This window comes from Aspergillus uvarum, assembly GCF_003184745.1.
Source record: "Aspergillus uvarum CBS 121591 unplaced genomic scaffold BO82scaffold_5, whole genome shotgun sequence".
NCBI lineage: Eukaryota > Fungi > Ascomycota > Eurotiomycetes > Eurotiales > Aspergillaceae > Aspergillus > Aspergillus uvarum.
In genome coordinates this window covers 668437-692526 of record NW_020291302.1, presented here as the reverse complement: position 1 = coordinate 692526, position 24090 = coordinate 668437, and the positions used below count along the sequence as shown (strand labels likewise).

The following is a 24090-nucleotide window of genomic DNA, read 5'->3' as shown; positions in this document are numbered from 1 at the left end:
ATGGCTTCCCTCAAACGGTTCTTCCACACCGAGAAGGCGTCGGGAACGTCCCAAGATGGTCGAGACAATCGGACCAACTCGTCGGGGGGTGATACGAGGATAACCTCACAGTCCGGCGGTTCCCAGACCAGACCCTCTGAACCAACTCACAACATGCGTGCACGCCCTACGACATCTTATTCTCAACCACCGTCCTCACTCCCTTCGAGCCCAAGGCCAGACAAAGCCCCTCGACATGTTGACTTGCTCGATGCACTGTTCACTTCGCATCGATATCATATCCAGTGCCCGACTTCTCTATCGCCAATCACTCCATACAATGAGGACATCGCAGAAAGGAACATGGCTTATTTCCTCAAAGGAACGTTTCTTCCCAAGGTGGTATATCCCCGGCCCACCTCGTTACAAGGAGATGTCGCAAATCTCCCACGCAGTACGATCACACGACCGAAATCAGCACAGGGGTTGCCTCTCCGGCCTACCCATCCAAGTGGAGAAACCTCCACAAAAGAACGGCCTCGCTTGCGGGCGAGGGAAGGCCGTGTAGCAGCTTCTGCGACCTACAGGTCATGCGCCCGTCCCGCGCCTTGCGCGCATGATGGAGATCCGGAGTCGTCGATGGAAATGAGTTCCCAAAAAAGCTCTTTGCGCTCGCAGAGATCAGCACCTAATCTAGTGGCCGAACGGCCCACGACCTCTGATACAGAGCCCCCGACACCCAGCAATGGCTACCTTGGTGTGCCTCCGGCGTACAAGCAAGGCCGCAGATGGAGCACTACCCCCCTCCCAGATAGTCCCACTATACCATTGTCAATAAGCCATGACCAGAGTGTGAGCGAGGATGAGTCAATCAACGACACAACCGGCGTCACCCAGACCCCCAAGAATCATTCTCAAGCCGCCTCTTCTCGAGCTAGTTCCAAGAAGAATGTTCGAGATCTTTCCATCAATACAGAGCTGGCAGCTCGAAGAAATCCCACCTCAAAAGCGACGCACCGTGCCACCCAGCCACCGACTCCCAATACCACTGAGTCAGCACAACACCTGAGCATTGCAGAGGTCATGAACAGCCCCTTGCCAGTGGTTTCACCCACGACAGTCTCTCCTTTACTTCCCGCAACTGAGAAGGTTGCGGAGATCATGGACATGTTCCGACAGGCCTACACGTCCTCGCCGGCCATGACACCTCACGCAACCTTCGAAACTCTGCAAGATGCTATCATCCGTGAAATCAACTCCCATGACGCCTTCAAACGGTTGACATTTCCTGAACCGGAAGGCTCTTTTACCCCCTCTCCTTCGCAGGAGTCGTTCGACAAGGGTCTCAGCGTGCCGCTACACCCTAATACGGGATCTGAAAGAGGCCCGAACGCGAAAGAAGGCCAACTCCTCAAGTTGATCCGAAAGAGCTCCTTCAGGAAGCATAAACGAAACTCGGAACAACGCAGGAGCATCTCAACAAGTGTGCCTACGACAGTCACCCCTCAACAACCAGAAGGGGCCATTCGACGGCGACACACCGATGCCCCGTTACCATCAGACCAAGTCTTGAGCACAGTAGTCGCAAGTGCAGAAAACCTCGAGGAGACTGAGATGATGCCCATGACCTACATGGATCTACTGCTGCGGTCCGAGGAAGCTGCAGCTGACATCGCCTCGAAAAAGGCTTGTCGCTTATCGGGAAACACGACCCAGTCCACGTCCACGCACTCCCTCCCGTGCGAGAAGGCGGATCGCTCCCGGCCGTCGCCATCTGTTCTCTGCATGCGCGCCCACGGCTCCGATTCCATCCAGGGCTCCCGATCCAGCTTTTCCGACGACGAGAGCGACGAAGAGATCATTGAACTGCCCAGCCTCGAGCCTCCGGAAGTGATTATCCACGGCGTCGACTACGAGCATGCGGCGGCGGTCCCCGCTGCGCAGAGCACAACTATCAAAAGCCCTTACCGGATCATGAGCTGGCCGCGCAAACCCACCAACAGCATCTTGAATGTGAACTAACTTTCTTCTCTTTCTACTCTCCGAGCGTGTCTCTTTCAGACTCTCGAGATCCGACGACTTAAGCTGTCTGGCCGGCTGTACTCCATCCATTCGCTTGGTGGGCAGTCCTTCTCGAATGAGGCCGTTTCATGATACCCATCTATATGCATGTCCACTGAAATCAATCTTCCCCTCCTTGCACGGTTTCTATCCGACTCCAATCATTGCTGAAAGACAAACACGATGATGTCTTTCTCACGAACGAGTGCTGAATACGATCCTTTTTACTGCTCAAAAGCCGACCTCCTGTTACGTGCTCCTGCTGGACCATCTCTCCTTGCTACTGCAGAGAAACCTACCGGTACTCTGCTATCCACATTCATTGCACAGATGCATCACCTCCTATTCATTGTCATTTGGTTTTCTGCATATTAGCGCAACCGTCACTGCTTGCCAATGTCTCTCCTTCCTGGCCTTCTCATGTACAGTTAAAACACGGACTGGCTCATCAGCCAAAAGCCATGTAGATTAGTCAATGATAGTTGATAAGTAACCATAATCACTCCGTGCCCAAAAGTTCTCTGCCATTCTACTTCTCACGCCGACAATTGACCACGAGAAAGGCCTTTTCTACTCTACTACTCAAAAAGTCAGATAACAGCACACTGCCCATTGAAAAGGTATCTGATGCAAGCAAAAGCACGACATTTCTAGAAAACTCTTAATTCTTTCTTTCAAAAGAGAAAAACTCCTCATCACACGCTTTCTTTTCCTTCTCTCCCAAACAAACCCCACCAACCCCAGGTTTTTTCAGACACACAACACAAAAGAAAAACTGTAATGGCAGGAAAGCAAAGTCATAACAGTCATAGTACGAAGATAAGAAGATGAGGATATGCACATAGAATGGAAAAAAGATTTGAAACAAAGTAGTGGTAAGATAAGAAGTTAGTTGCAAGTGATGTGATATTGAATAGTATGACGACGGAAAGCGCTTAGTACGAGCCTGGAAAGGAAATGTGGGTTAGCGAAATGGTTCAGAGATGGTGACAACGATAAAAACTTACGGCCGAACATGCACCACTTCTCGGCAGGGCGGGTACACTTGGGGTTGCAGCACTTGGTCTCGCCGGCGACGATACCCTCGGGCTGGTCGAAGGGGATACAGAGGGACTTGGCGCCCATGCTGGGGGCGCGGGCGTCCTGGGCCTCGCCGGAGTCCTCCTCGGCCTTGCGGGCGCTCATGTCCTTGATCTGGTCCTCGCACTCCTCGGTCAAGCAGTGGGGGATGATGCAGACGTTCTTGTCGTTGAGGGCGGGGGTGAAGTCGTCCCAGTTGGTGATGAGCTTACGGTGGGAGCGGTACTCGTTGTCGGCCCGGTTGTACAGGTCCTTCTGGATGGTCTCGAGGAGAGCGGGGACGGCGGTCGCGAGCTCGGCGATCTGGATAGGCGCCTTGCCTTCCTTGCCGGGGATGTCACGGCGAGCGGCGGTGACGAAGCCGCCGGCCATCTCACCGGGACCGAACTCGATGCGCAGGGGCACACCGCGCAGCTCCCACTCGTTGAACTTCCAGCCGGGGGAGTAGCCCTCGCGGAGGTCGGAGATGGCGCGAACGCCGGCGTCCTGGAGAACAGAGACCAGGCGGTCGATCTCGGCGTAGAGCTTGCTGCGCTCCTCGTCCGAGGTCTTGGCGGTGATACCGACGGGGACGATGACAGTCTGGTTCTCAGCCACGCGGGGAGGGAGGACCAGACCGCGGTTGTCACTGTGGATCATCACCATGACACCCAGAGTACGGGTCGACAGACCCCAGGAGTTTTGCCAGACGTGGATGGGGGGCTTCTTCTCGTCACCCTTGGCGGAGGGGTCCTCGACGGTGATGCCGAACATCTTACTGAAGTTCTGGCCCAGACCGTGGGAGGTACCACCCTGAATACCACGGCCAGTGGCGGGAATGTAGCCCTCGACGGTGGTGGTGTAGAGACCACCGGCGAACTTCTCCTTCTCGGTCTTCTGACCCTTGACAACGGGGACGGCCAAGAGCTCCTCGTAGATGCGAGCGTAGAGGTCGAGGATCTGCATGACTTCCTCATGGGCCGCGTCCTGGGTCAGGTGGGCAGTGTGACCCTCCTGCCACAGGAACTCTCTGGTTCTCAGGAAGGGCTGGGGGTGCTTGAACTCCCAACGAACGACAGAGTTCCACTGGTTCAGCTTGAGAGGAAGGTCACGGTGACTTCTGATCCACTTGGCGTAGTAGGGGTACATGACGGTCTCAGAGGTGGGACGGATAGCGATCTTCTTCTCCAAGGGGGTGGAACCACTGAGGTATAGAGACGAGACAGTTAGCCATCACGCGACCAAAGATAACCAGAGATAAGGAGAGTTGCATACGCATGGGTGACCCAGGCGACCTCGGCCGCGAAACCCTCGATGTGGTCCTTCTCCCGCTGCAGGACATCCTCAGAGACAAAGAGAGGGAAGGAGCAGTTCTTGACACCCATCTTCTTGATGTATCCGTTGAACCAGTTCTGGATCTCCTCCCAGATAGAGTATGAAGCGGGCTGGCGCATGATCAGCACGGGTGCGAGCTAGATAAGATAACCTAAAGACCACCCACCTTGAGGATGAAGCATCCAGAAACATCGTAGTAGTCGAGCATGTCACCCTTTGTCAGGACCTGCTGGTACCAGCCGGGGAAGTCCTCCTCCTTGGAGACATCGATACCGATCAAAGCGGCACCGTCAATCTTCTTCTTGGGGGCCTTGGAGGCGGGCTTCTTGGCCTCCTGCTTTCCGATTCCCTTGTTGGCAGCGTTTCCAGCCTTCTTGTCGGCCTTATCCTGGGCCAACTTGGCCAACTTGGCGGCCTTCTTTGCAGCGTTCTTAGAGACCTCGCCCTGGGGAGCAGCAGCGGCATCGGCGGGGGCCTGCGTGCGGTCAGGCAAGGTTTGAGCGGCAGCCGATTCGGCGGGAACCGCAGCGTCAGCGGGGGCTTGGCTGGACATTTTGGAGTTTGAGCGAGGAACCTTCGGGTGGAAGAAGAAGAAAGAAGGACCAAACTCGAAAATGCAGTCGAGAGAGACAGAAGATGGGGTCGAGCGGTAGCGCGGAGAAGGGGAAAAGGCGAAGGAAGAGCCCGAAGAGCCCCTCTTTTGAGTCAAAGTGGGATGTCTCTTTGCGCCCTCTCACCGCTCGGGGCCCGGCAGAACTTTTAGCGCAAAGGCCCTCTCCCCGAACAAGTCGAACGCAGCAGCCACAAGCAAAGCAAAAGCAGTCCTGCTAGCTGTCGGAGCTTTTCTTCTCTTTTGCACCCTTCTCCATATCTCCTTGTCTGTTTCACAATTATGGCAGGCATCTTCGAGGCTCCGCGGAATGCGGACACCCTTTGTGAGTTTATTTTTCAGATTTCCTCGGACTCCACGTTCCCCTGGACCGCTTGAAACTGACTACGAGCTTCGCACAGTCTTGGGTGGGCAGAAAATCACCGGTGCTGATGTACGGGAGCAGAACGGTATGTGCTTGGAAGAAAGCCCAATGCTTCAGGATGAATGTTGATCAAATCTCGCAGTCCTTGCCACGCAGGCGATCGCAAATGTCGTCAAGAGCTCCTTTGGCCCCTCCGGCTTGGACAAGATGATGGTGGATGACATCGGTGTATGTCTGGCCTCACAGCCCCGTCTACCCAACAACAGCTTCCTGACGCGTAGCTAGGATGTCACGGTGACGAACGACGGTGCGACTATTCTCAGTCTTCTCGATATCGAGCACCCCGCCGGAAAAATCCTCGTCGACTTGGCTCAACAACAGGATAAAGAGGTCGGTCGTGCCGTTTGCCTGCTTCTCGTTCCAGAGAGGGGAACCATTCACGCTGACACCTGTCTAGGTTGGTGATGGTACCACGTCGGTCGTTTTGATTGCTGCAGAGCTCCTGCGAAGAGGCAACGAATTGATGAAGAACCGCATACACCCCACGACCATTATCAACGGTTACAGACTCGCCCTGAGAGAAGCCGTCAAATATATGAATGAGAACATCACTACGAAGGTTGAGACCCTTGGCAAGGACAGCCTGGTCAACATCGCCAGGACTTCCATGTCCAGCAAGATCATCGGTGCCGACGGCGATTTCTTTGCCAACATGGTCGTTGACGCCATGCTGGCTGTGAAGACTATCAACCAGAGAAACGAGGTCAAGTACCCCGTCAAGGCAGTCAACCTGCTGAAGGCACACGGAAAGAGCAGCAAGGAGTCCGTCCTCGTCAACGGCTACGCCCTCAACTGCACTGTTGCCTCCCAGGCCATGAAGACTCGGATAACCGATGCGAAGATTGCCTGCTTGGACATGAACTTGCAGAAGGAGAGAATGAAGCTTGGTGTTCAGATCACAGTCGATGATCCCGATCAGCTGGAGAAGATCCGCGAGAGAGAAGCCGGCATCGTCCTTGAGCGTGTCGAGATGATCCTCAAGTCTGGAGCTAATGTCGTCCTCACCACCAAGGGTATCGACGACATGGTGCTTAAGCTTTTCGTCGAGAGAGGTGCCATGGCCGTCCGCCGTTGCAAGAAGGAGGATCTTCGCCGGATCGCCAAGGCCACCGGTGCCACCTTGGTGAGCAGCCTGTCAGACTTGAATGGTGACGAGAAGTTCGAGGCCTCGAACCTGGGTCACGCAGAGGAGGTTGTGCAGGAGCGGATATCCGATGATGAGTGCATCCTTGTCAAGGGCACCAAGGTACACACCTCGGCGTCGATCATCCTGCGGGGGCCCAACGATTTCACTCTGGATGAGATGGAGCGCTCAGTGCACGACTCCCTTTGCGCCGTGAAGCGGACGTTGGAGAGCGGCAGCATTGTCCCCGGTGGTGGTGCCGTCGAGACGGCTCTTCACATTTACCTCGAAGAGTTCGCTGTCACAGTTGTATGTTGTCCACCATATTTCACACTTATATGTGCCTTCAAAAACTAATCATATCCTCTCCAGGGCTCTCGCGAGCAACTCGCCATCGGTGAATTCGCCCAGTCCCTCCTGACCGTTCCCAAGACCTTGGCCGTCAACGCCGCCAAGGACTCGTCCGAGCTTGTCGCCCAGCTCCGTGTCCGACATGCTCTTTCGCAGCGTGTGCAGGACGGTGATGCCAATGAGGAGGAGAAGGCCATCGCCAAGAAGAAGACCTACCGCAACTATGGTCTCGATCTGACCAAGGGTCGTGTTCACGACACCCTCAAGGCCGGTGTCCTCGAGCCTAGCATGGGCAAGATCAAGCAGCTGAAGAGTGCCGTTGAGGCTTGCATTGCCATCATGCGTATCGATACCATGATCAAGTTGGACCCGGAGAGGAAGGAGGATGATGGTCACGGTCACTAAATCAAGCCTGTTGGTGTCTTGCTTGCTTTAGTCCACCCCTCTACCCCAATCCCATCTTTTCCCTGTTTCTTCACGTGGAGTTCTTAGATATTTAGGATGAAGGAAGAGGAAAAGTATAATCAAGATATGAAGTATATTATTGTATCACCTGAAATATTGTTGCATATAATAACTACCTGCTCTGGGGACTTTAATTGTTTCAAACTCCACAAGTACGGGAGAGTGGAGTGGCGCAGTCTCAAAACGAGTTACTCTTGTTATTACCTCCTCCATGGTAATGAGCAGAAGGCTTATGGGATCTATTAGTTTGGCTTTGATATTCGATAGCTTCCCTATCGCCGGTAGATTGTACCTTCCCCTCGACTATCCGAGCAGAACTCCCTGCTCCCTACTTTGCAACAATAGGCTTCCATGAACACAACCATGAAAACAAGCTCTCTAAGGACAAGAAGAGAATATACAAAACATAAACAAAACACCCGCTAAAAAGAACATAGACATGGATATAGGCCGAAACGCCACAGGATGCACAAACCGAGAGCCGAGGGCAAATTCGGAAAGTAAGAACAGCGCTGAAAGAATTTAGCAGAAGAACTAGGAGAGGAATCATTCATCTTCGTCGTCATACGAGTCCTGCGTTTGCGCCCACCCGCAGCGCCAGCGTTTGCCTTCCGTCTCGCCGCTTGTGCGTAGATCGCGAGCCTCAGGCCCCTCCCGCCAGCATCGGGCGCTGTAATCATCGCTGACCGTGACGAGTTCGCCGTCGACGGTCCAAGATACGGCAGAGACTTCTTTGGCGTGGCCTTCAATTAGAGGAGTGCCGGATTGGTAGATAGGAACAGTGTCCTCCAGTCGGCCAGATAGGCCGACCCCTGAGTTGGTGCGGCGAAGGAGGCCGGAACGAGTGGAGAATGGAGTGGCGGGGAGTGAGTCCGATTCTGGCGGGGTGGAGCTTGCGGGTGCATTCGAGAGGAATCTCTCGTCTGTGGGGAAGAGAACGGCGCAGCGATCACTGCTTCCAACGGCTAGCATTTCGGGTTTGTCGCCGGCAGCTTTACGGACTCCAACTTTGACGTAAAACGAGGATACCTGCAGACGAGGGTGGCGGAAGCCGTACAAAGGGCCGAGACCTTCCTTGTCGGAGCCGCCTGAGCGGCGTGGGCGGTTGTTGTTGAGGGATAGCTCGGGGGCATTGCCGAGGATTAGGTGGGATGTGGAATATGTATAGACGGTGCCGTCGCGGCATAGTGTATAAAGTCGGGAGCCGTCCCCGCCTAGTGTGATCGAGGTAAGACCAAAGCGTCTGTACTTGGCGTGACTTTCGGGTTCCCGGGTTGTAGACAGAGGGAGAACAGGTCGGTTACGACGGTTGTGATGTGTCGTGCGGAGATCCCACAGTCGTACGCAGGCGTTGGCCTCAGAAGCAGTGACAAACAGGTTTTCGCGGCCTGCAGGGAGGAAGGCTAGCGAAGTCACGGTGATGTCGGAGCGGCGAACTTGGGGTTCCAAGCCGGGGACCGCAGCGGTTTGTGGCATCCATGCATGCGCGCCATGGATAGTGTTCATGACCTGAGGAAACGTGGTTTTGGAGGAGATGGGTGAAGTGGTTGGCTCTGACTCGGATTCAAGCGAGCACTGTACTTGTAAACAGGGCCTGTCAAACCCTTTGCATCGAAGATCCCAGATGTTAACATTGCCATCTCTACTGCAGGTTGCCAGAACCTTGTTGTTGGCCGCCGGTTGAAATTGGACTCGCTTGACGGAAGAGACGTGGTTCGAGAGACAGTAGATCGGTGTTTGGGTGGTCATGTCGATGACTAGCGCAGTTTGGTCGCCCGAAGCCGTTGCGAGCAGTAAATCATCGGATGAGAACTCCAAGTCCATTATCGAATTCATATGCGGACGGAAGGTAAGGTATGCTTGCGAAAATCCGTTCTTATCGCCCTTGGCAGAATCCAGCAATCTAATACCACCCTCCTCGTCACCCACAGCAACAAGACTGTTTGCTGAAAATCGGTCAGTAAACATGCCCAATACTTCTGTACACCCGGGTCACCTCACTGTTGCATGACGCCGTGCAGAACGGAAGAACATAGCGATCACCGGCAACACTAGCGCAGTTGTGGCTGTCACTTGAGCGGGAGTAGAAATTTGAGGTCAAATCCTGCCAGCCTTGGAGACAGTTAGACTAAGCGCCCAGTATATGATAGCGGGATACCGTACCAGCTCCAGAGTTTGCTCGCATGGTAACTCTATTTGCGCGATTCCCCAAAATACTGCGCATGTATAGCGCCCCCGATGATTGTAAAGCCTGCGAGCGACGAACCGGAGGAACTTGTCGAGGAGGTTTGGAGGCGAAGGTGGTGAGCTTGACTTCATGCTCCGGTATGCTGCTCACATTCAACTCGAATTTCCGGACTGGGGCGGCTTGCTCTTGATCATATTTGACTGACTCCCTGACATGGACTTCTTTAAGAGGTGAGGACTGGAGAGGCGAGCCAATGGATGAAAAGGAGAGCTTCCGTCTCTTGCTGGGGGTCCGTACGAGTTCGGGGGACTCGGATCTGTGTTCGATAGCCTTCAAGGTCTTCGTAAAGGCTGGACCCAGCCGATTGACAGCGGGGGAGCTAAGTGTTTTCAGTGCCTGACGGTTGGTCCTGACTGCGCTCGCATTGTTGTTATTGCCGCTACTCAGCATAGACCGAGGCGTGAAGAACCTCTTGAATGAGCGCGGAGTGACAGGAGGAGGCTTCCTGGGCTTGCGTCGGTAGCCAACATCGGAGGCTATTGAGGGTGGGGAGGAAGGAATATCCTGTGATGAGGGAGGGAAATAAGGCTCCGATCGAGGTACTTCAGGGAGATCATGATAGCCGTCCATTGTGTCCCGTAGACAGATCAAAGCACACGGACATTCTATGCGATGCGCAAGTGAAAGAAAGTGCTTAGTGACCCAGGTGGCAGAGAATGAGAGAATGAGAGGAAGAGAGCAGTGGGAGGAGGGAAGAGGTGGAGCAGGGCTCGAGAATGAAGGCAGGCCCAGCAATGATGATTCCACTTTGGTTTAGTTTGGTTCCTTTTTCTGCCCGGCGCGGAAAAGTCTCGTGTCGACGTGCCTCTTTCGTGACGCGCATTTACCAAAGCCGCAGGCGGTGAGTTTCTCCATTAAAGTGGGAGAACAGTCCCGATGTGGCAGGCGGTCTCCCCGACCATCGGCTTTTCCGTCTAAATTTTTTAATTTTTCGTCTTGAAGTCCGCCGGTCAAACTACTTGGACTGGGAGCTTTGGAGCAGCTCGTCTAGTCATTTTTTTTTTCAATTCATTCACTATGGCTCCCATCAAGCGCAAGGGTAATTCCGCAGAGGAGGTATCGACCCGTCAACCTCAGAAGCGCGTAAGAGTTGGCGCAGACGATCGCAAGTCAGAAAAGAAACAGAAGAATGCCTCCGACGACAGCAAGCCCAAGTCGGATGCGCCGAAAGCCTCCGAGCTTTCGGTGCTGCGCGACGATGAGCCGTCTTTCCCTCGTGGTGGTGGAAGCGTTTTGACGCCTCTCGAACGGAAGCAGATTCAAATTCAAGCCACGAAAGACGTCCTTTTCGAACAAAAAGGTGCTAAGCCCTCTTCCAGCAAGTTTGAGGGTGGAGAATTCGAGGAGGATACGGATATGGAAGATGCTGGCGAGACCGCTGCGACGGCTGGTCAGGCTTCCCGCAAGAAGAAGGCTAAGGGAAAGAAGCAAGCGGAGAAGGATGCGCAAGAGAAGGGCATTCGGATCGAGGGTCTCAACTTCAAGGTAAGCAAGTCTGGTCGCAAGTCTATGAAATTTGTGCGCTTACAAAATTCAGCGACTTGTTCCCGGCAGCATGGTCCTCGGCCAAGTTTCTAGTATCAGCGCTCACAACATCGGGCTCTCCTTGCCCAACAACCTTACCGGTTATGTGCCCCTGACCTCCGTGTCGCGACTCCTAGAGGAGAAGATTGAGAAACTCCTCAAGGAGGACGGCAGCGACAACGAGGATGACGACGATGAGGAAGAGGACTCCCTGGATCTCCACAAATACTTCTACCTGGGACAATATCTGCGGGCAAACGTTGTCTCCGTTGGAAGTAATGCGGCCGACGCCAACCCCAAGAATCGGCGCCGCATTGAGCTTTCCGTCGACCCCCGACAGGCAAATTCCGGCCTCTCAAAGTCAGACCTCATTACGAATGCTGCAGTTCAAGCTTCAGTTGTCAGCGTGGAAGACCACGGTTTGGTCATGGACCTGGGTATCGAAGGCGCTGATGTCAAGGGTTTCATGTCCTCGAAGGAAATCGACCCCAAGACGGACTCTTCGACCATCAAGGAAGGTTCCGTATTTCTGTGTATGGTGACTGGTCAGAATGCCAACGGCAGTGTCATCAAACTGTCGGCAAACCTTCAGTCCGCTGGGTCCATCAAGAAGTCGCACTATCTCAGCAATGCCCCTACGATCAGCTCTTTCCTCCCCGGTACCGCAGCGGAGATCCTATTGACGGAGGTGACATCGACTGGAATGGTTGGAAAGATCATGGGCATGTTGGATGCCACCGTGGACTTCGTTCAATCTGGGGCCAACACAGGAAAGGAGGATCTGGTCAAGAAGTATCAGACGGGTGCGAAGATCAAGGCTCGCTTGGTCTGTACTTTTCCCGCCTCTGAGCCTTTCAAGGTCGGATTCACATTGCTCGACCATGTTGCCAAATTCGCGTCCGACAGCCATGGACCGGGCTCCTCTGACGATGCACCCGCTATCTCTGCCATTCTGCCCGAGGCTAAAGTCATTCAAGTCGACCCTGGAATGGGTGTCTACGTCCAAATCGGATCTACCAAGCACATTGGTTTCGTCCACGTCTCGAGATTAGCCGATGGTCAAGTGGAAAACATCTCGGCTGAGCATGGCCCCTTCAGCTTGAACACCGTACACGAAGCCAGAGTCGTCGGCTATAGCCACATCGACAACCTTTATCTGCTGTCTTTCGAGAGGAAGGTTATCGACCAGCCATTCCTCCGCCTTGAAGATGTGACAGTGGGCGCGGTTGTCAAAGGAACAATTGAGAAGCTTTTGATTGGAGCAAATGGCCTCGATGGTCTTATTGTCGTCCTGGCTGACGGAATCACCGGTCTTGTGCCTTCCATGCACTTTGCCGATACCCTTCTTCAATTCCCTGAGAAGAAGTTTCGTGAGGGTATGACGGTCTCAGCCAGGATTCTCTCGGTCAACTTGGAGAAGCGCCAGATTCGTTTGACTCTTAAGAAGAGTCTCTTGAACAGCGAGTCCGCTATCTGGAAGGACTACAAAGATATTACCCCTGGATCGCAGTCTCCGGGTACGCTTGTCAGCATCAAGTCTCATGGTGCAGTGGTTCAGTTCTATGGCACGATCCGCGGTTTCCTTCCTGTCTCGGAGATGAGTGAGGCTTACATCAGAGATCCCTTGCAGCACTTCAGACAAGGTCAGGTTGTCAATGTGCATGCACTCAGTGTGGATGCCTCGCTTGAGAAACTCGTGGTTTCTTGCAAAGATCCTTCGACTTTCACCGCAACCTACAAGGAGGCTTTTGAGAAGATTCATCCTGGCTTGCTTGTTTCCGGTACCGTGTTCGAGAAATCCAGTGATGATATGCTCCTCAAACTGGACGAGTACGGCCTTGTGGCTCGACTCAACCTTGAACATGTTATCGACGGTTCTCCCTCGAAGCAGGCTTCGACTCTTTCGAAAATCCGCGTTGGTCAAAAGCTTAACGAACTCCTTGTTCTCGACATCCAACGGGCCCATAGGCTCATCAAGGTTACCGGCAGACAATCCCTCAAGAAGGCTGTCAAGCAAGGTTCCATGCCTGCTTCCTTTGAAGATCTTAAGGAGGGTACTGAGGTCACTGGATTTATCCGCAACATCGCTCAGACTGGTTTGTTCATCGAATTCATGGGTGGACTGATTGGCCTCGTTCCCAAGCGTCTCATCGCCGACGAGAATGTGAACAAGCCCAGCTACGACATGGTTAGGTCACAAGTTGTCACTGCGACGGTCCACTCGCTCGACGCTGATTTCAAACGGTTCATCTTGAGCATGAAGCCCTCTGAGGCCACCCGCACTGGCGCTAAGAAGCCCGCCGCCAAGCCCGCTCCCACTAACGATGCAGTTACCAATGCTATTGACGAGAGCATCACCTCGATGTCTGACTTCACCTTCGGAAGAATCGTCAAGTGCAAGGTCGTTTCCGTTCGCGCAACTCAAGTCAACGTTCAGCTCGCCGATAACATTCAGGGTCGGATTGATGTTTCTGAAGTATTCGACAAGTGGGAGGATATCAACGACCGCAAACAACCTCTTCGCTCCTTCCGACCCAAGCAGGAGATTGAGGCCAGGATCTTGGGAGTCCACGATGCTCGCAATCACAAATTCCTTCCCATCAGCCACCGTACCGGAAAGTTCCCCGTCTTCGAACTTTCCGTCAAGCCAAGCTTTTTGAAGGCCAGCAACCCCACCCCGCTCAACTTGGAGCAGGTCCAGAATGGCTCGTCTTGGGTGGGCTTTGTCAACAATGTTGCGGACAACTGCCTTTGGATCAACTTGTCTCCCAATGTCCGCGGAAGATTGCGCCTCATGGATGCTTCAGATGATCTCTCCCTTCTGGCTGATGTTGACAAGCATTATCCTATTGGCTCTGCCGTCAAGGTTCATGTCACGGCAGTCGACGCTGAGAAGGGCCGTCTTGACCTGTCTGCTAGACAACGTTCTGATAAGCTCTCGTTTGATGACATCTCGGCTGGCATGATCCTGCCCGGTAGAGTTACCAAGGTGACCGAGAGACAGGTCATCCTGCAACTCAGCGACACGATCGTTGGTGCAGTTGATTTGATTGACATGGCAGATGACTACACGAAGGCCAACCCTACCGTGTATCAGAAGAACGAGGTTCTCCGTGCCTATGTTGTGAGCGTCGATAAGGACAAGAAGAAGATTTCCCTTTCCACACGCCCATCGAAGGTTCTGAGCTCGGGTCTACCTGTGCAGGACAAGGAGATTACTTCCATCAAAGATCTCGCCGTCAACGATGTGGTCCGTGGCTTCATCCGCAGAGTCGCCGATAACGGTCTCTTCGTGACTGTTGGCCATGGTGTCACTGCCTACGTTCGTGTCTCTGACCTCTCGGACTCATATCTCAAGGAGTGGAAGGACTCCTTCCAGAATGATCAGCTGGTCAAGGGTCGTGTTACTGTGGCCGATGCCGAGCAAGGCAAGCTGCAGATGAGCTTGAAAGAGTCGGTCTTGGATCCCAACTACAAGGCTCCGCTCACCCTCCACGACCTTAAGCCCGGCCAGGTCATTACCGGAAAGATCCGCAAGGTGCAAGATTTCGGTGCTTTTATCGTCATTGACGGTTCCGCCAACATCAGTGGTCTTTGCCACCGCAGTGAAATGGCCGATAAGCGTGTTGATGATGCACGCACTCTTTACGAGGAGGGTGATGCTGTCAAGGCGGTCATCTTGAAGATTGACCGCAAGCAAGAAAAGGTTTCTTTCAGTCTTAAGGCTTCATACTTCAATGACGAAGATGAAGATGAAGATGAAGACAGCGAAGAAGACGGCGACGAGTCGGAGGGCGTCAGCCTCGATGGCTTCGGTGGAGTCGATGTCGAGGACAGTGATGAGGACAGCGATGTGTCTATGGGTGGAGTTGATGTGGACGACGATGAGGACAGTGGAAGTGAGAGTGAGGACGAGTCCATGGATGAAGCGCCTTCCGCTCAACAAGGAGGACTTGGTGCAAACGCCTTCGACTGGAACGGTAACTCCAAGGACGCTGAGGAAGCGGCGGAGTCCGATTCCGATTCAGATGCTGAGACTCGCCCTAAGAAGAAGAAGAACCGCAAGCCTGAGATCCAAGTTGACCGAACCGGCGATTTGGATGCCAATGGACCTCAGTCTGTGGCCGACTACGAGCGATTGCTCCTCGGTGAGCCTGATTCTTCGGTTCTCTGGCTGCAGTACATGGCCTTCCAATTGGAGTTGGGAGAGGTCGAGAAGGCGAAGGAGATCGCCGAGCGTGCCCTCCGCACCATCACCATCGGACAAGATGCCGAGAAGTTGAACATCTGGGTCGCCATGCTGAACTTGGAGAACACCTACGGCACGGAGGACTCCTTGGAGGAGGTCTTCAAACGCGCCTGCCAATACAACGACACTCAGGAGGTCTATGAGCGGTTGATCAGCATCTACATTCAGTCCGGAAAGAACGAGGTTAGTATATCCTTCGAAGATGATCTTTGGGTGCCATGTTTTGTTAATGATTTCCGATTATAGAAAGCGGATGAGCTCTTCCAGACTGCCCTCAAGAAGAAGGTCTTCGCGTCCTCGAAGTTCTATGTCAACTACGCCAGCTTCTTGTTCGACACCATGGCTGATGCTGAGCGTGGTCGCGCTCTGCTTCCCCGCGCCCTGCAGTCCCTGCCCTCCACTACGCACGTGGAGACCACCTCCAAGTTCGCGCAGATCGAGTTCCGGTCCGAGAACGGCGACGTCGAGCGCGGACGGACCGTGTTCGAGGGCCTTCTGTCCTCGTTTCCCAAGCGCGTCGACCTGTGGAACATCCTTCTGGATCTGGAGATGAAGAACGGCGACGCCGAGCAGGTCCGCCGCTTGTTCGAGCGGGTGCTTGGCATCCGCGATAACAAGAAGGGCGGCCCGGCCATCGAGGCTAGCAAGAAGGTTCGCCCGAAGCAGGCGCGCTTCTTCTTCAAGAAGTGGCTGGCTTTCGAGGAGAAGCTTGGCAACGACAAGATGGTTGACGATGTCAAGGCCAAGGCCGCGGAGTACATCAAGGCGGTGCAGCAGCAGGAGTAAAGCAAGTACTAAGTACAGTACATGTCAGGCGGGTATTATCCAGGGTTACGGGACATTAAGGAATTCTTTTGTATATACATAAAAAGCATTTTTGCAATAAGGATATTGTCTTTTCACATTCCTCACACACCGCGACGCCTACAGCAACTCCGCCCCCAAGTAGAAAGATGAAATTGCAGGCCATTATCTAGGCTGCCTTCCTCTTCTCCGCCATCAACCGTCTATATTCCTCGACAATATTGCGTCTCTCCGTCGCCAACTCCTCACGGCGCCTCAAACTGCCCACCGCCGCCGGCACATTGGCGACATCCACCCGGGCCCCGCCGCGGATCTTGAAGACCTCCCTCGGCTTGGTCAGCTGCGGCGGCGCCTGCACGACATCCAGGGGATTGAGCTGTTTGTTCACGCGCTCGCGCTTGTTCAGCTTGGCCCACGGATCCGGATCATCATCCACAACCTCCCCAGTGCCATCCTTGCGCTTCTTATTCCCGGACCCCTTCTTCTTGGCCTTGCGCTTGCCCGCCTCAGCCTCCCACGTCTTCCACAGCTGCAGCTGCTCATCCATCTCCTCCTCGCGCTCCTCGCGCTGCGCCCGCTCCTTCTCCACAATCTCCGCCTCGTCCTTCCGCCACATCGCCTGCAGCCGCAGCAGATGCTTCTCGTGCTTCGTGACCTTGTGCTCGCGGATATTGGCCAGCTCCGCCGCCGCGGGCTTGTTGGAGCGCTTCATCGCCGACAGCGGCATCTCCCTGTTCACACGCGCCGCGAAATCCGACAGTTTCTCCCCCGGCAGAATCTTCGGTGCTGCTACCGCCGCCGCTGTCGTCGTTGCATCCTTCGCTTCTGATTCTGGCGCCGTAGCCATCTTCTTATTCTTCTGCTGCTGAGCACCACCATCCCCCTCGCCACGCTTGCGCTTCTTATTACTTTTGCTAGTTGTCACAACCTCCTCCTCCTCCTCCTCCTCCTCATCATCATCACTATCCCCATTGTTCTTGCGTCTCTTTTGCGCCGCAGCCTGCGCCTGTGATTGCTGGCGCTGCATTAACCGCCGGAACGCGCGCGGGGTGTCATCGTCATCGAAGGCGGATTTTGCGCGGGAGGTGGCCGCCAGCGCCGCCGCCGCGTTCTTGGGAGATACCTTGGCGGCCTTGGTCTGGGTCTGCTCTTTCCGAGCGACACCGCCGGGTTTCTTGCGGTTGTGGTTCTTGGGTCCCCCGGTTTTGTGGGTCTTGGTGGCGGTTGGGTCGCGGACGGGGAGGGATTTGGCGATTCGCGTGGGCGGGAGGTCGTATGTGCTTTTTTGGTGGTTAGTTTGAAGTTTTGGGGGGGGGGGGGGAGGTTCCTTTTTCTTTTCATGTGGTGTTGTGGTCCCCCGGTATGGAAGAGGGGGGCTTACTCGGCGTCCTTTTGTCTGCGTTTGTGTTTGTGAGGCATTTTGGTGTGGTATTCTCCAATCCAAGTGGTTCGTTTGGTGGTGCTGGTGGTGGTTGTGGTGGTGGTGGAGAGAGGAATCGGAGTCGGGTCGGGGAAATGAGATGGTTTGAAACTTTTTTTACCTTTGCGGGCGGACAGCGGAGGAGGAGCGCGGCGTATCTTATCGCCGTGAGTGGTGATAAGAGATCACATCACCAACCACTATACCTACGGCCTGGATGTAGTTTTACATCTCTGAATTATCGTGTATTTTCCGTTGAAGATCATTTGCCTGATGGACTTGTGTTTGAGAAATTGAGCTACATCCTAGAGCATATGAGGCAGGCCAGAGCAACAACTGTGGATGTATAGTCTGTGTTCTGGTACTGTGCTAAATAGCCTCATGCTTGCCTAATACGGTAAACAAACACTTCACCTGCAGACCAGACTAACCTTTTCTGTTTCTTCTCTATTACAGTCCATCTCAATGAAGTCCAAACTTCGTTCCAGCTATGAAAAAGGGTATCAGGGTTCATCTTTACCTCCCAACTCCTCCTTTCGGCTCGACTTCCCTCATCTGATCAGTATCTACACGGACAGTCTCCATGCAACGCTCCCAGGCTCCTTAATTCAAGCTCATGCTGTTGCCTAAGCAGTCCTACCCTACCCACAAGGGTATTCCTGTGGAGCATCTCACGAAACCTCTGGCTCCGACAAGACGACACTAGCAACCTATGACGGGGGACAATCCCCAGCCCTGCTGAGTCTTAGCCTGCTGATCCTCAAATCGGATTGCCCGAGATGAATGACATCGGGATGGATACCCTTGCAAAGAAAGGCTTGTGGCTTTTCTGGTAGGGTTGGGTTGGGATTGTCATGCAAGGGGCGATACACTCCCAACTCCATCGGGGCGAGTCTCGGACATTTTCCCATCCTCGTTTGGTTTCCAGTTCCACGATGCCGTCGGAAGACCGGGATAACTTATTGGTAGACACAAACCCCTCAATGCGCCCCCACAATTGATGAAGTGGAAGGTGAATAGGCAGCACCCAACAATCTTCCTGAGGAAGGAGTAAGAGGGTAGTATACTGCGTCCCTGGGACTCTGGTGGTGCAACTACCCCCGTATAGAAACGTATAGAAAAACGGCATTGAACTACGGTACTCTAGCGGGAGGGCACTTGCTGAGAGTATACTACTAGTACTATACGAATGTCGCCATCCTCAGGGCCCATGCAGTGATTGGCAGGAAAACTGAACTGAATAGGACCGAGAAAGGTCCTTATTAATGTAAGCACTGCGATTCACTAACGCTGACGGGCTGAGACTCACAAGTTGAAGTCCCCCGTCCAGTAGCCCTAAATCCCCGATCGAGGCAAAGTCGGGCAGTCCAGACCCTTTAAGGCTGTCCCTGAGTGTGTTCATGTGATGGCCCTTCTTTTCCTAGCGTCTTTCGTTGCGCATGCAACTGCTTCTGGCTCGGGGGCTTTTCCCTTTCCCTCGTTTGAATTTTTGGGTTTTATTGCCCGAGGGGTCAGAGTGTAAGCGTGAACGGTTGGTGGTTGGTGGTTGGTGGTTGGTGGTCGTTGACGAGTTGAAGGTCGTGCAGCGGAGAGAAAGAGAGGCCAGGGCCGTGTGTCTCAGGGTCCAACCTTTTTTCTTTTTCTCTTTTTGGAATTTTTTTATGAATCAATGTAGGCAGCAGAATTGCACGAGGACGAGAAAGACCATGCTGTGATCTAGTGGAGAGAACTGGCACAACATGAAGATACCTACCTAGTACTCACCCATGCACTCAGGTAGTTGAGACGCTGGATCCAATCCTTCGGACCACCTCCTTCAGGGTCTGGGTCCGATTAGCGGAGTTCTTCTTACAGTCTACCATAATATGCAGCGTGCAGTCTCCAGTATCGAGTAAATCAGAGTTTGAACGCCTCCTCCAATGACAGCGGCGCTCCCAGCACATGGGCTGTCCGATTTAGCCGTGAAGACGCAGAACGCCTTTCTTTGAATTGGAACTTGGAAGAGAAAAGGATAACCCTCAGCTCAGGATCTACTGCTGCTGTATCTCTGCTGCATGTGGGTGTTAAAAAGGGTATGATGGGGTGTGAATGACTCGAAGTGACTGACTGGCTCTTACTCACTGCATTGCACACTTCACTTGCAGTCACCAACATCCACTGACTCTTCTTCTCCCTCCTTCCCTGCCCACCACATATCTTTTCCTACCACCACCTTCACCACCATCACCATCCTGTCTACGGGACAGGGAGGCAGACTAGCAAGAGATAACTTTCTTGCGACTTCCTCTTCTATCTCTACAGCTCTACTGTTACATGGCCGATCTGCCCTCCACATCACCACCGATGTTGGACCCCATTGAGCGCTACCAGCCGATGGACCACCATCCTTGGGTGAGCAATTTCCACACGGACACCAAGAGTCCCAGCAGTGCAATCAGCGAATTCGATCCCGAAGCCGACCCTGAGCGATCCCAGGGATTTCGTCACAAGAACCATCATCCACCGTCTTTGTGGATGCGGGGACTGGGTCTTATCGCCGGCTTGATTGTTGCACCTCGCGATAAACGGGCCGAGGCAGCTCGTCCGCTGCTTGGCTCTTCTTCTTTCTCCTCCTCCGCCTCTTCTTCCTCCGTCACTCTTTATCACAATTCATCCGTGCGACAGTTCCCAAAGCCCAGACTGCTGCTTCGCTGTCTGCTCTACCCGATCGCCGGTTTCTTGATCATGCTGTAAGCCAACCCCCACTCCAATGTGCACGAACACCTGAACTCATTCACCGCCAAACAGAGGCATTGTGCAATTTATCGCCATCGCCTGCGGCATAGTTATCGCATTCTTCCCCAGCGAAATCGACCGTGCAACCGAGCGGTGGCAATCGCACAGCACAACCCAGGCTATCGACCTCTCCCACTGGCCCACCGATGCCTCGCGTGACATCATCCCCGTTGCCTGCCACTCGCACAACGACTATTGGCGTCCCGTGCCGTTATTCTCCGCCATCCAGGCCGGCTGCATCGGCGTCGAGGCCGATGTCTGGCTGTTCGACGAGGAGCTCTACGTGGGCCACACCACCTCCGCGCTGACTCCGAAACGCACCCTGCGCAGTCTGTACATCGACCCGCTGCTCCGGGTCCTCGAGCAGCAGAACCCGCTCACCGAGTTCCACCCCCAACTCCAACGGCCCCTCCAGGGCGTCTTCGACACCGACCCCGCCCAGACCCTGGTGCTGCTGATCGACATCAAGACCGACGGCCAGGACACCTGGGACCAAGTCGCCGCCCAGCTGACTCCGCTGCGGGAGCGCGGCTACCTCACCTCCTTCAACGGCACCGCCCTCATCCCTGGCCCGATCACCGTCGTCGGCACGGGCAACACCCCCTTCAGCCTCGTCACCGCCAACACCACCTACCGGGACATCTTCTTCGATGCGCCGCTCAACCTACTCCCCGAAGACGGAGCCGCGGAGGGAGCCGCGGACGCCGCCCAAGTCTCGTCGCCAACTGAACCACCGCACGACCAGCTCCCGCAAGCCGTGAACACCGCCCGTGATGACGCAACCGCCCTTCCGCCGGCGGAAAATGTCGGTCAGGGCCTCTCGGGCGTCACGCCGAAGTCCGAATCCTTCGACTGGACCAACAGCTACTACGCCTCGGTCTCCTTCAAGAAATCCATCGGCGCCCCCCGCGCCTTCCGGCTCTCGGACCAGCAGGTCGACCGCATCCGCGCGCAGATCCGCGCCGCTCACCGCCGCGGCCTCCGAGTCCGGTACTGGGGCCTGCCCAGCTGGCCGCGCAGCCTCCGCAACCACCTCTGGGCCGTCCTGCTGCAGGAGGGCGTCGATATCCTGAATGTCGATGATCTGCAGAGCGCGACCCGGCAGGATTGGCGGCCGAAGTTGTCCGATTTGTGGAGTTAGATAGTTTTGTCTTGACGTTCTTTGAGATGCAAGGGAAGGGAAGGAAGAGTCTTAGCTATGTGAAGATGGATTTCGATAGAAGGCGTTTTGTTGTTTTGTTCGTTTTCTCGCGGCTTGGCGTGGCTTTCCTTATGTTGAAATTTTTCTTATGGTGATACCCTGTTTCTTTTTGGCGATGGGCCCATTGGTTGTTCGATTTGGATTTTGCTTTCGTTTCGCGCTTTGTTTCATGATTACGAGATGCTACGCTGATCTTGATGTGGATTGCTTCTTGAAATGAAAGAAAGGAATCAGACCAGTATCGATTTCCTTGGATTTATTGGCGACGCGGTTGTTCATGCGTGGGCGGAGGATGTTGGGTTTTCGTTCTAGACTAGGTTGCGTTCGTGCTTCTTTTTTTTTTTCTAGAGAGAGAGACAACGAAGAATGTTAGAGGTATCAGTTTTCAGCTTTCGGCAAATCCCTTGCTTGAAATTGTGCTAGCTATGGAGAAACCTGGGTGACAGGTAACAATTCGGGTATCATTTGACCAACTTGTGGGTCACGGGGTAAATAACACAAAAGAAGAAACGCTTTTTTTGGAGGCTGGAACACAAAACGCTCACAAGCAGAATAATGCCTCCTCGCCAAACTCCGTGTAGACCGTCCCTTCCTCCCGCAGAATTGCACCTAGCCAGTCCTTGGCCGCGGCGAAGTCCGGCGCACCGAACTTCACTAGCACGAACCCGGCGCGGACCCGGGCCGCTGTGAAGGTCACCTGGGAGTTGAAGTTGGGGGCAGGTTCTGTCGCGGCCGAGCCACTGCACACAGTTGGGGAGGACCAATTGCGGGCCCCAATGCGCGGCAGGGAGGTGAAGCGGCTCATGAAGAAGCTGGCCAGGCCCTCGAATACGGGACCGTAGAGGATCAATGTCCCAACGACCCCGTGCGGATACGTTCGTTCCCGGATCAGATTCGACTGCGCCAGGAGCTCGGGGTCTTGAGCGAGCTGATCCTCGTCGAGTTCGCGATCCAGGATGAGCGAGTCGCGAAGGAGAAGCTTCTTCTTGCCCGACTCATCAGTCGTCCAGACCTCGTTCTTGCCGCGCCAAAGGTGAAAATCCCAGTTCTCGCCGCGCGAGGCACGGCCCTGCGTCACCCAGTCCAATATACACAGGCTGCTGCGGTGAGGGTCTTTGCTGGAGGTGGGGCCATCGATGGTGAAGGTTTGCACCTGCTCGTAGCGGCTGTCCTTGTAGGGCACGGCGGGGTCGGGGAGGTAACAGAGGGCGGCCTCTTGGCCAACGTGAACGGTGAGATGTTGACTGCTCTTGTCGGAAAAAATGTGTTTGGGAGTGCCGCGTTGGCCCTTGACGCTGGCGTTGGGCTCGGTTTTGAAAATCTTGGTGCTGCCTTGCGGGGTGGTCACCACCATTCGCGTCCGCGGATCGAGCGTAATCGAGACATTGATCTTGTCACCGGGCAGAAGTCCGCCGCCGTAGGTCAGAAGGTAGAGGTGCACGGGTTGCGAGGGACAGGTGAGCGCCGAGGACTTGGGGACAAAACCCGGGGTACGGGTAAGGAGTTTGAGGGGGTATTTGTAGGTCAGGGTCGTCAAGGTTGGATTCGAAGGTGGCAGCAGGGAGAGGACAACTTTGCCCTCTCCTGGCTTCGCTATGCACGACTCAAAGGGGGATTTTATTGGCATGCTGGTGGTAGTGGGGGGTGCGGCAGCGGCAGCGGCAGCGGGGGGACAGGATGTTTCAGAGAAGAATGTGTTTTCTTGACGTTTTTTTTTTTATTGCGGGGAAAGCTCCCGGGGTGGACAAGCGGGAAGAGGCTAGAAGAACGAGGATTGAGGAAGAAATACTCGAGCAGAAAGAAAAGAGAGGGTCGTCGATCTGTCGGCTTTTAACAACATGGTCTCTCTTCGCTTCCCCAGCAATGCTCTTTTTATTTTTGGATCAATCTCAAAAAGCAATTCCACACGACCAGGGGGATGGCGTCATGAAATTGATGAGTTGGTGGTCAAACGCTCTAAATCCCTTGGCCCTGCATTGATTTTGCAACCAAAGATGGAGCTTGTGGCCTTTGTTGACGAAAGAGATCCGGCAGATCGCACTATCGACGCAGGAGTCCCCAGTTTTACTGAAGTTTGATGGGCGTGAATAACTGCGAATCCTCAGGCAGAAGCGGGGTTGGATTGACCCCGTGAACGCGGAATCAATGATTCACAGTCTGGTCCCTCTTGGCTCTCCGGAAGCCAGTGAATGAAAGGAGAGTGGATGGAGTTTGAAAGGAGTTGAAAGGCGCTGAATGGCGTTGAATGGCGTTGACTGGAGCAACAAAAGACCGAGTGAGGCACAGCCCATGTTTTCATTACGGCATAAATATCACCATCTCCGCACTTTCCTATTTGAGCCATGTTGGCCGATCAGGTGATCCGGTCGGCAATTCTGCCTTCCATTTCCGCCAGAGCACGTGATCCCGTGACTTGCACGAAACAGTGACCCTGTATGCCTCAGGCACTAGATGCTCAGGCA

General features: G+C 54.3%; 8 protein-coding genes across 8 annotated transcripts; 4 read left to right on the top strand and 4 right to left on the bottom strand.

Moving 5' to 3' along the window:
• On the top strand, window positions 1-2001 carry BO82DRAFT_361388 (uncharacterized protein; the record flags this gene model as incomplete). Its single annotated transcript, XM_025636813.1, has 1 exon — window positions 1-2001. The coding sequence occupies one exon, from the start codon at window positions 1-3 to the stop codon at window positions 1999-2001; it is 2001 nt and encodes a 666-aa protein (XP_025496202.1).
• A 504-nt stretch (window positions 2002-2505) lies between these two features.
• On the bottom strand, window positions 2506-5085 carry BO82DRAFT_350782 (proline--tRNA ligase). Its single transcript, XM_025634243.1, has 4 exons — window positions 4601-5085; window positions 4375-4544; window positions 3048-4303; window positions 2506-2986 (listed from the first exon to the last, which is right to left on the bottom strand). Exons 1-4 carry the CDS (start codon window positions 4985-4987, stop codon window positions 2976-2978), a joined length of 1824 nt encoding a protein of 607 aa, XP_025496201.1. The 5' UTR covers window positions 4988-5085; the 3' UTR covers window positions 2506-2975.
• A 156-nt stretch (window positions 5086-5241) lies between these two features.
• Window positions 5242-7595, top strand: BO82DRAFT_350781 (chaperonin-containing T-complex alpha subunit TCP1). The gene is made up of 6 exons (XM_025634242.1): window positions 5242-5369; window positions 5446-5493; window positions 5551-5636; window positions 5694-5798; window positions 5866-6900; window positions 6964-7595. Exons 1-6 carry the CDS (start codon window positions 5327-5329, stop codon window positions 7345-7347), a joined length of 1701 nt encoding a protein of 566 aa, XP_025496200.1. The 5' UTR covers window positions 5242-5326; the 3' UTR covers window positions 7348-7595.
• A 61-nt stretch (window positions 7596-7656) lies between these two features.
• BO82DRAFT_326966 (WD40 repeat domain-containing protein) lies at window positions 7657-10357 on the bottom strand. Its single transcript, XM_025632939.1, has 3 exons — window positions 9571-10357; window positions 9409-9519; window positions 7657-9353 (listed from the first exon to the last, which is right to left on the bottom strand). The coding sequence occupies exons 1-3, from the start codon at window positions 10223-10225 to the stop codon at window positions 7954-7956; spliced, it is 2166 nt and encodes a 721-aa protein (XP_025496199.1). The 5' UTR covers window positions 10226-10357; the 3' UTR covers window positions 7657-7953.
• A 315-nt stretch (window positions 10358-10672) lies between these two features.
• Window positions 10673-16411, top strand: BO82DRAFT_420562 (putative rRNA biogenesis protein RRP5; the record flags this gene model as incomplete). Its single annotated transcript, XM_025640139.1, has 4 exons — window positions 10673-11140; window positions 11193-15078; window positions 15109-15611; window positions 15675-16411. The coding sequence occupies 4 exons, from the start codon at window positions 10673-10675 to the stop codon at window positions 16212-16214; spliced, it is 5397 nt and encodes a 1798-aa protein (XP_025496198.1). The 3' UTR covers window positions 16215-16411.
• BO82DRAFT_144241 (uncharacterized protein) lies at window positions 16296-17841 on the bottom strand. Its single transcript, XM_025630108.1, has 2 exons — window positions 17614-17841; window positions 16296-17512 (listed from the first exon to the last, which is right to left on the bottom strand). Exons 1-2 carry the CDS (start codon window positions 17649-17651, stop codon window positions 16402-16404), a joined length of 1149 nt encoding a protein of 382 aa, XP_025496197.1. The 5' UTR covers window positions 17652-17841; the 3' UTR covers window positions 16296-16401.
• A 2325-nt stretch (window positions 17842-20166) lies between these two features.
• BO82DRAFT_371385 (uncharacterized protein) lies at window positions 20167-21568 on the top strand (the record flags this gene model as incomplete). Its single annotated transcript, XM_025637270.1, has 2 exons — window positions 20167-20381; window positions 20440-21568. 2 exons carry the CDS (start codon window positions 20167-20169, stop codon window positions 21566-21568), a joined length of 1344 nt encoding a protein of 447 aa, XP_025496196.1.
• Window positions 21569-21835: 267 nt separating this feature from the next.
• BO82DRAFT_144228 (urease accessory protein UreD) lies at window positions 21836-23361 on the bottom strand. The gene has a single exon (XM_025630107.1). The coding sequence runs from the start codon at window positions 23253-23255 to the stop codon at window positions 22170-22172; it is 1086 nt and encodes a 361-aa protein (XP_025496195.1). The 5' UTR covers window positions 23256-23361; the 3' UTR covers window positions 21836-22169.
• Window positions 23362-24090: the final 729 nt, after the last annotated feature.

Bases quoted from the DNA above. Each gene is read 5' to 3' on its own strand.
- BO82DRAFT_350782 (XM_025634243.1), bottom strand. From the start codon at position 4,987: ATGTCCAGCCAAGCCCCCGCTGACGCTGCGGTTCCCGCCGAATCGGCT. The intron at 4,545-4,600 runs GTGGGTGGTCTT...ATCATGCGCCAG, and splicing joins CTGGATGCTTCATCCTCAAG to CCCGCTTCATACTCTATCTG. The intron at 4,304-4,374 runs GTATGCAACTCT...TCTATACCTCAG, and splicing joins GTCGCCTGGGTCACCCATGC to TGGTTCCACCCCCTTGGAGA.
- BO82DRAFT_350781 (XM_025634242.1), top strand. From the start codon at position 5,327: ATGGCAGGCATCTTCGAGGCTCCGCGGAATGCGGACACCCTTT. The intron at 5,494-5,550 runs GTATGTGCTTGG...CAAATCTCGCAG, and splicing joins TGATGTACGGGAGCAGAACG to TCCTTGCCACGCAGGCGATC. The intron at 5,637-5,693 runs GTATGTCTGGCC...ACGCGTAGCTAG, and splicing joins TGATGGTGGATGACATCGGT to GATGTCACGGTGACGAACGA.
- BO82DRAFT_326966 (XM_025632939.1), bottom strand. From the start codon at position 10,225: ATGGACGGCTATCATGATCTCCCTGAAGTACCTCGATCGGAGCCTTAT. The intron at 9,520-9,570 runs GTACGGTATCCC...ACTGTCTCCAAG, and splicing joins GCGAGCAAACTCTGGAGCTG to GCTGGCAGGATTTGACCTCA. The intron at 9,354-9,408 runs GTGAGGTGACCC...ACCGATTTTCAG, and splicing joins CTGCACGGCGTCATGCAACA to CAAACAGTCTTGTTGCTGTG.
- BO82DRAFT_144241 (XM_025630108.1), bottom strand. From the start codon at position 17,651: ATGCCTCACAAACACAAACGCAGACAAAAGGACGCCGA. The intron at 17,513-17,613 runs GTAAGCCCCCCT...CCACCAAAAAAG, and splicing joins CGCAGACAAAAGGACGCCGA to CACATACGACCTCCCGCCCA.
- BO82DRAFT_144228 (XM_025630107.1), bottom strand. From the start codon at position 23,255: ATGCCAATAAAATCCCCCTTTGAGTCGTGCATAGCGAAGCCAGGAGAG.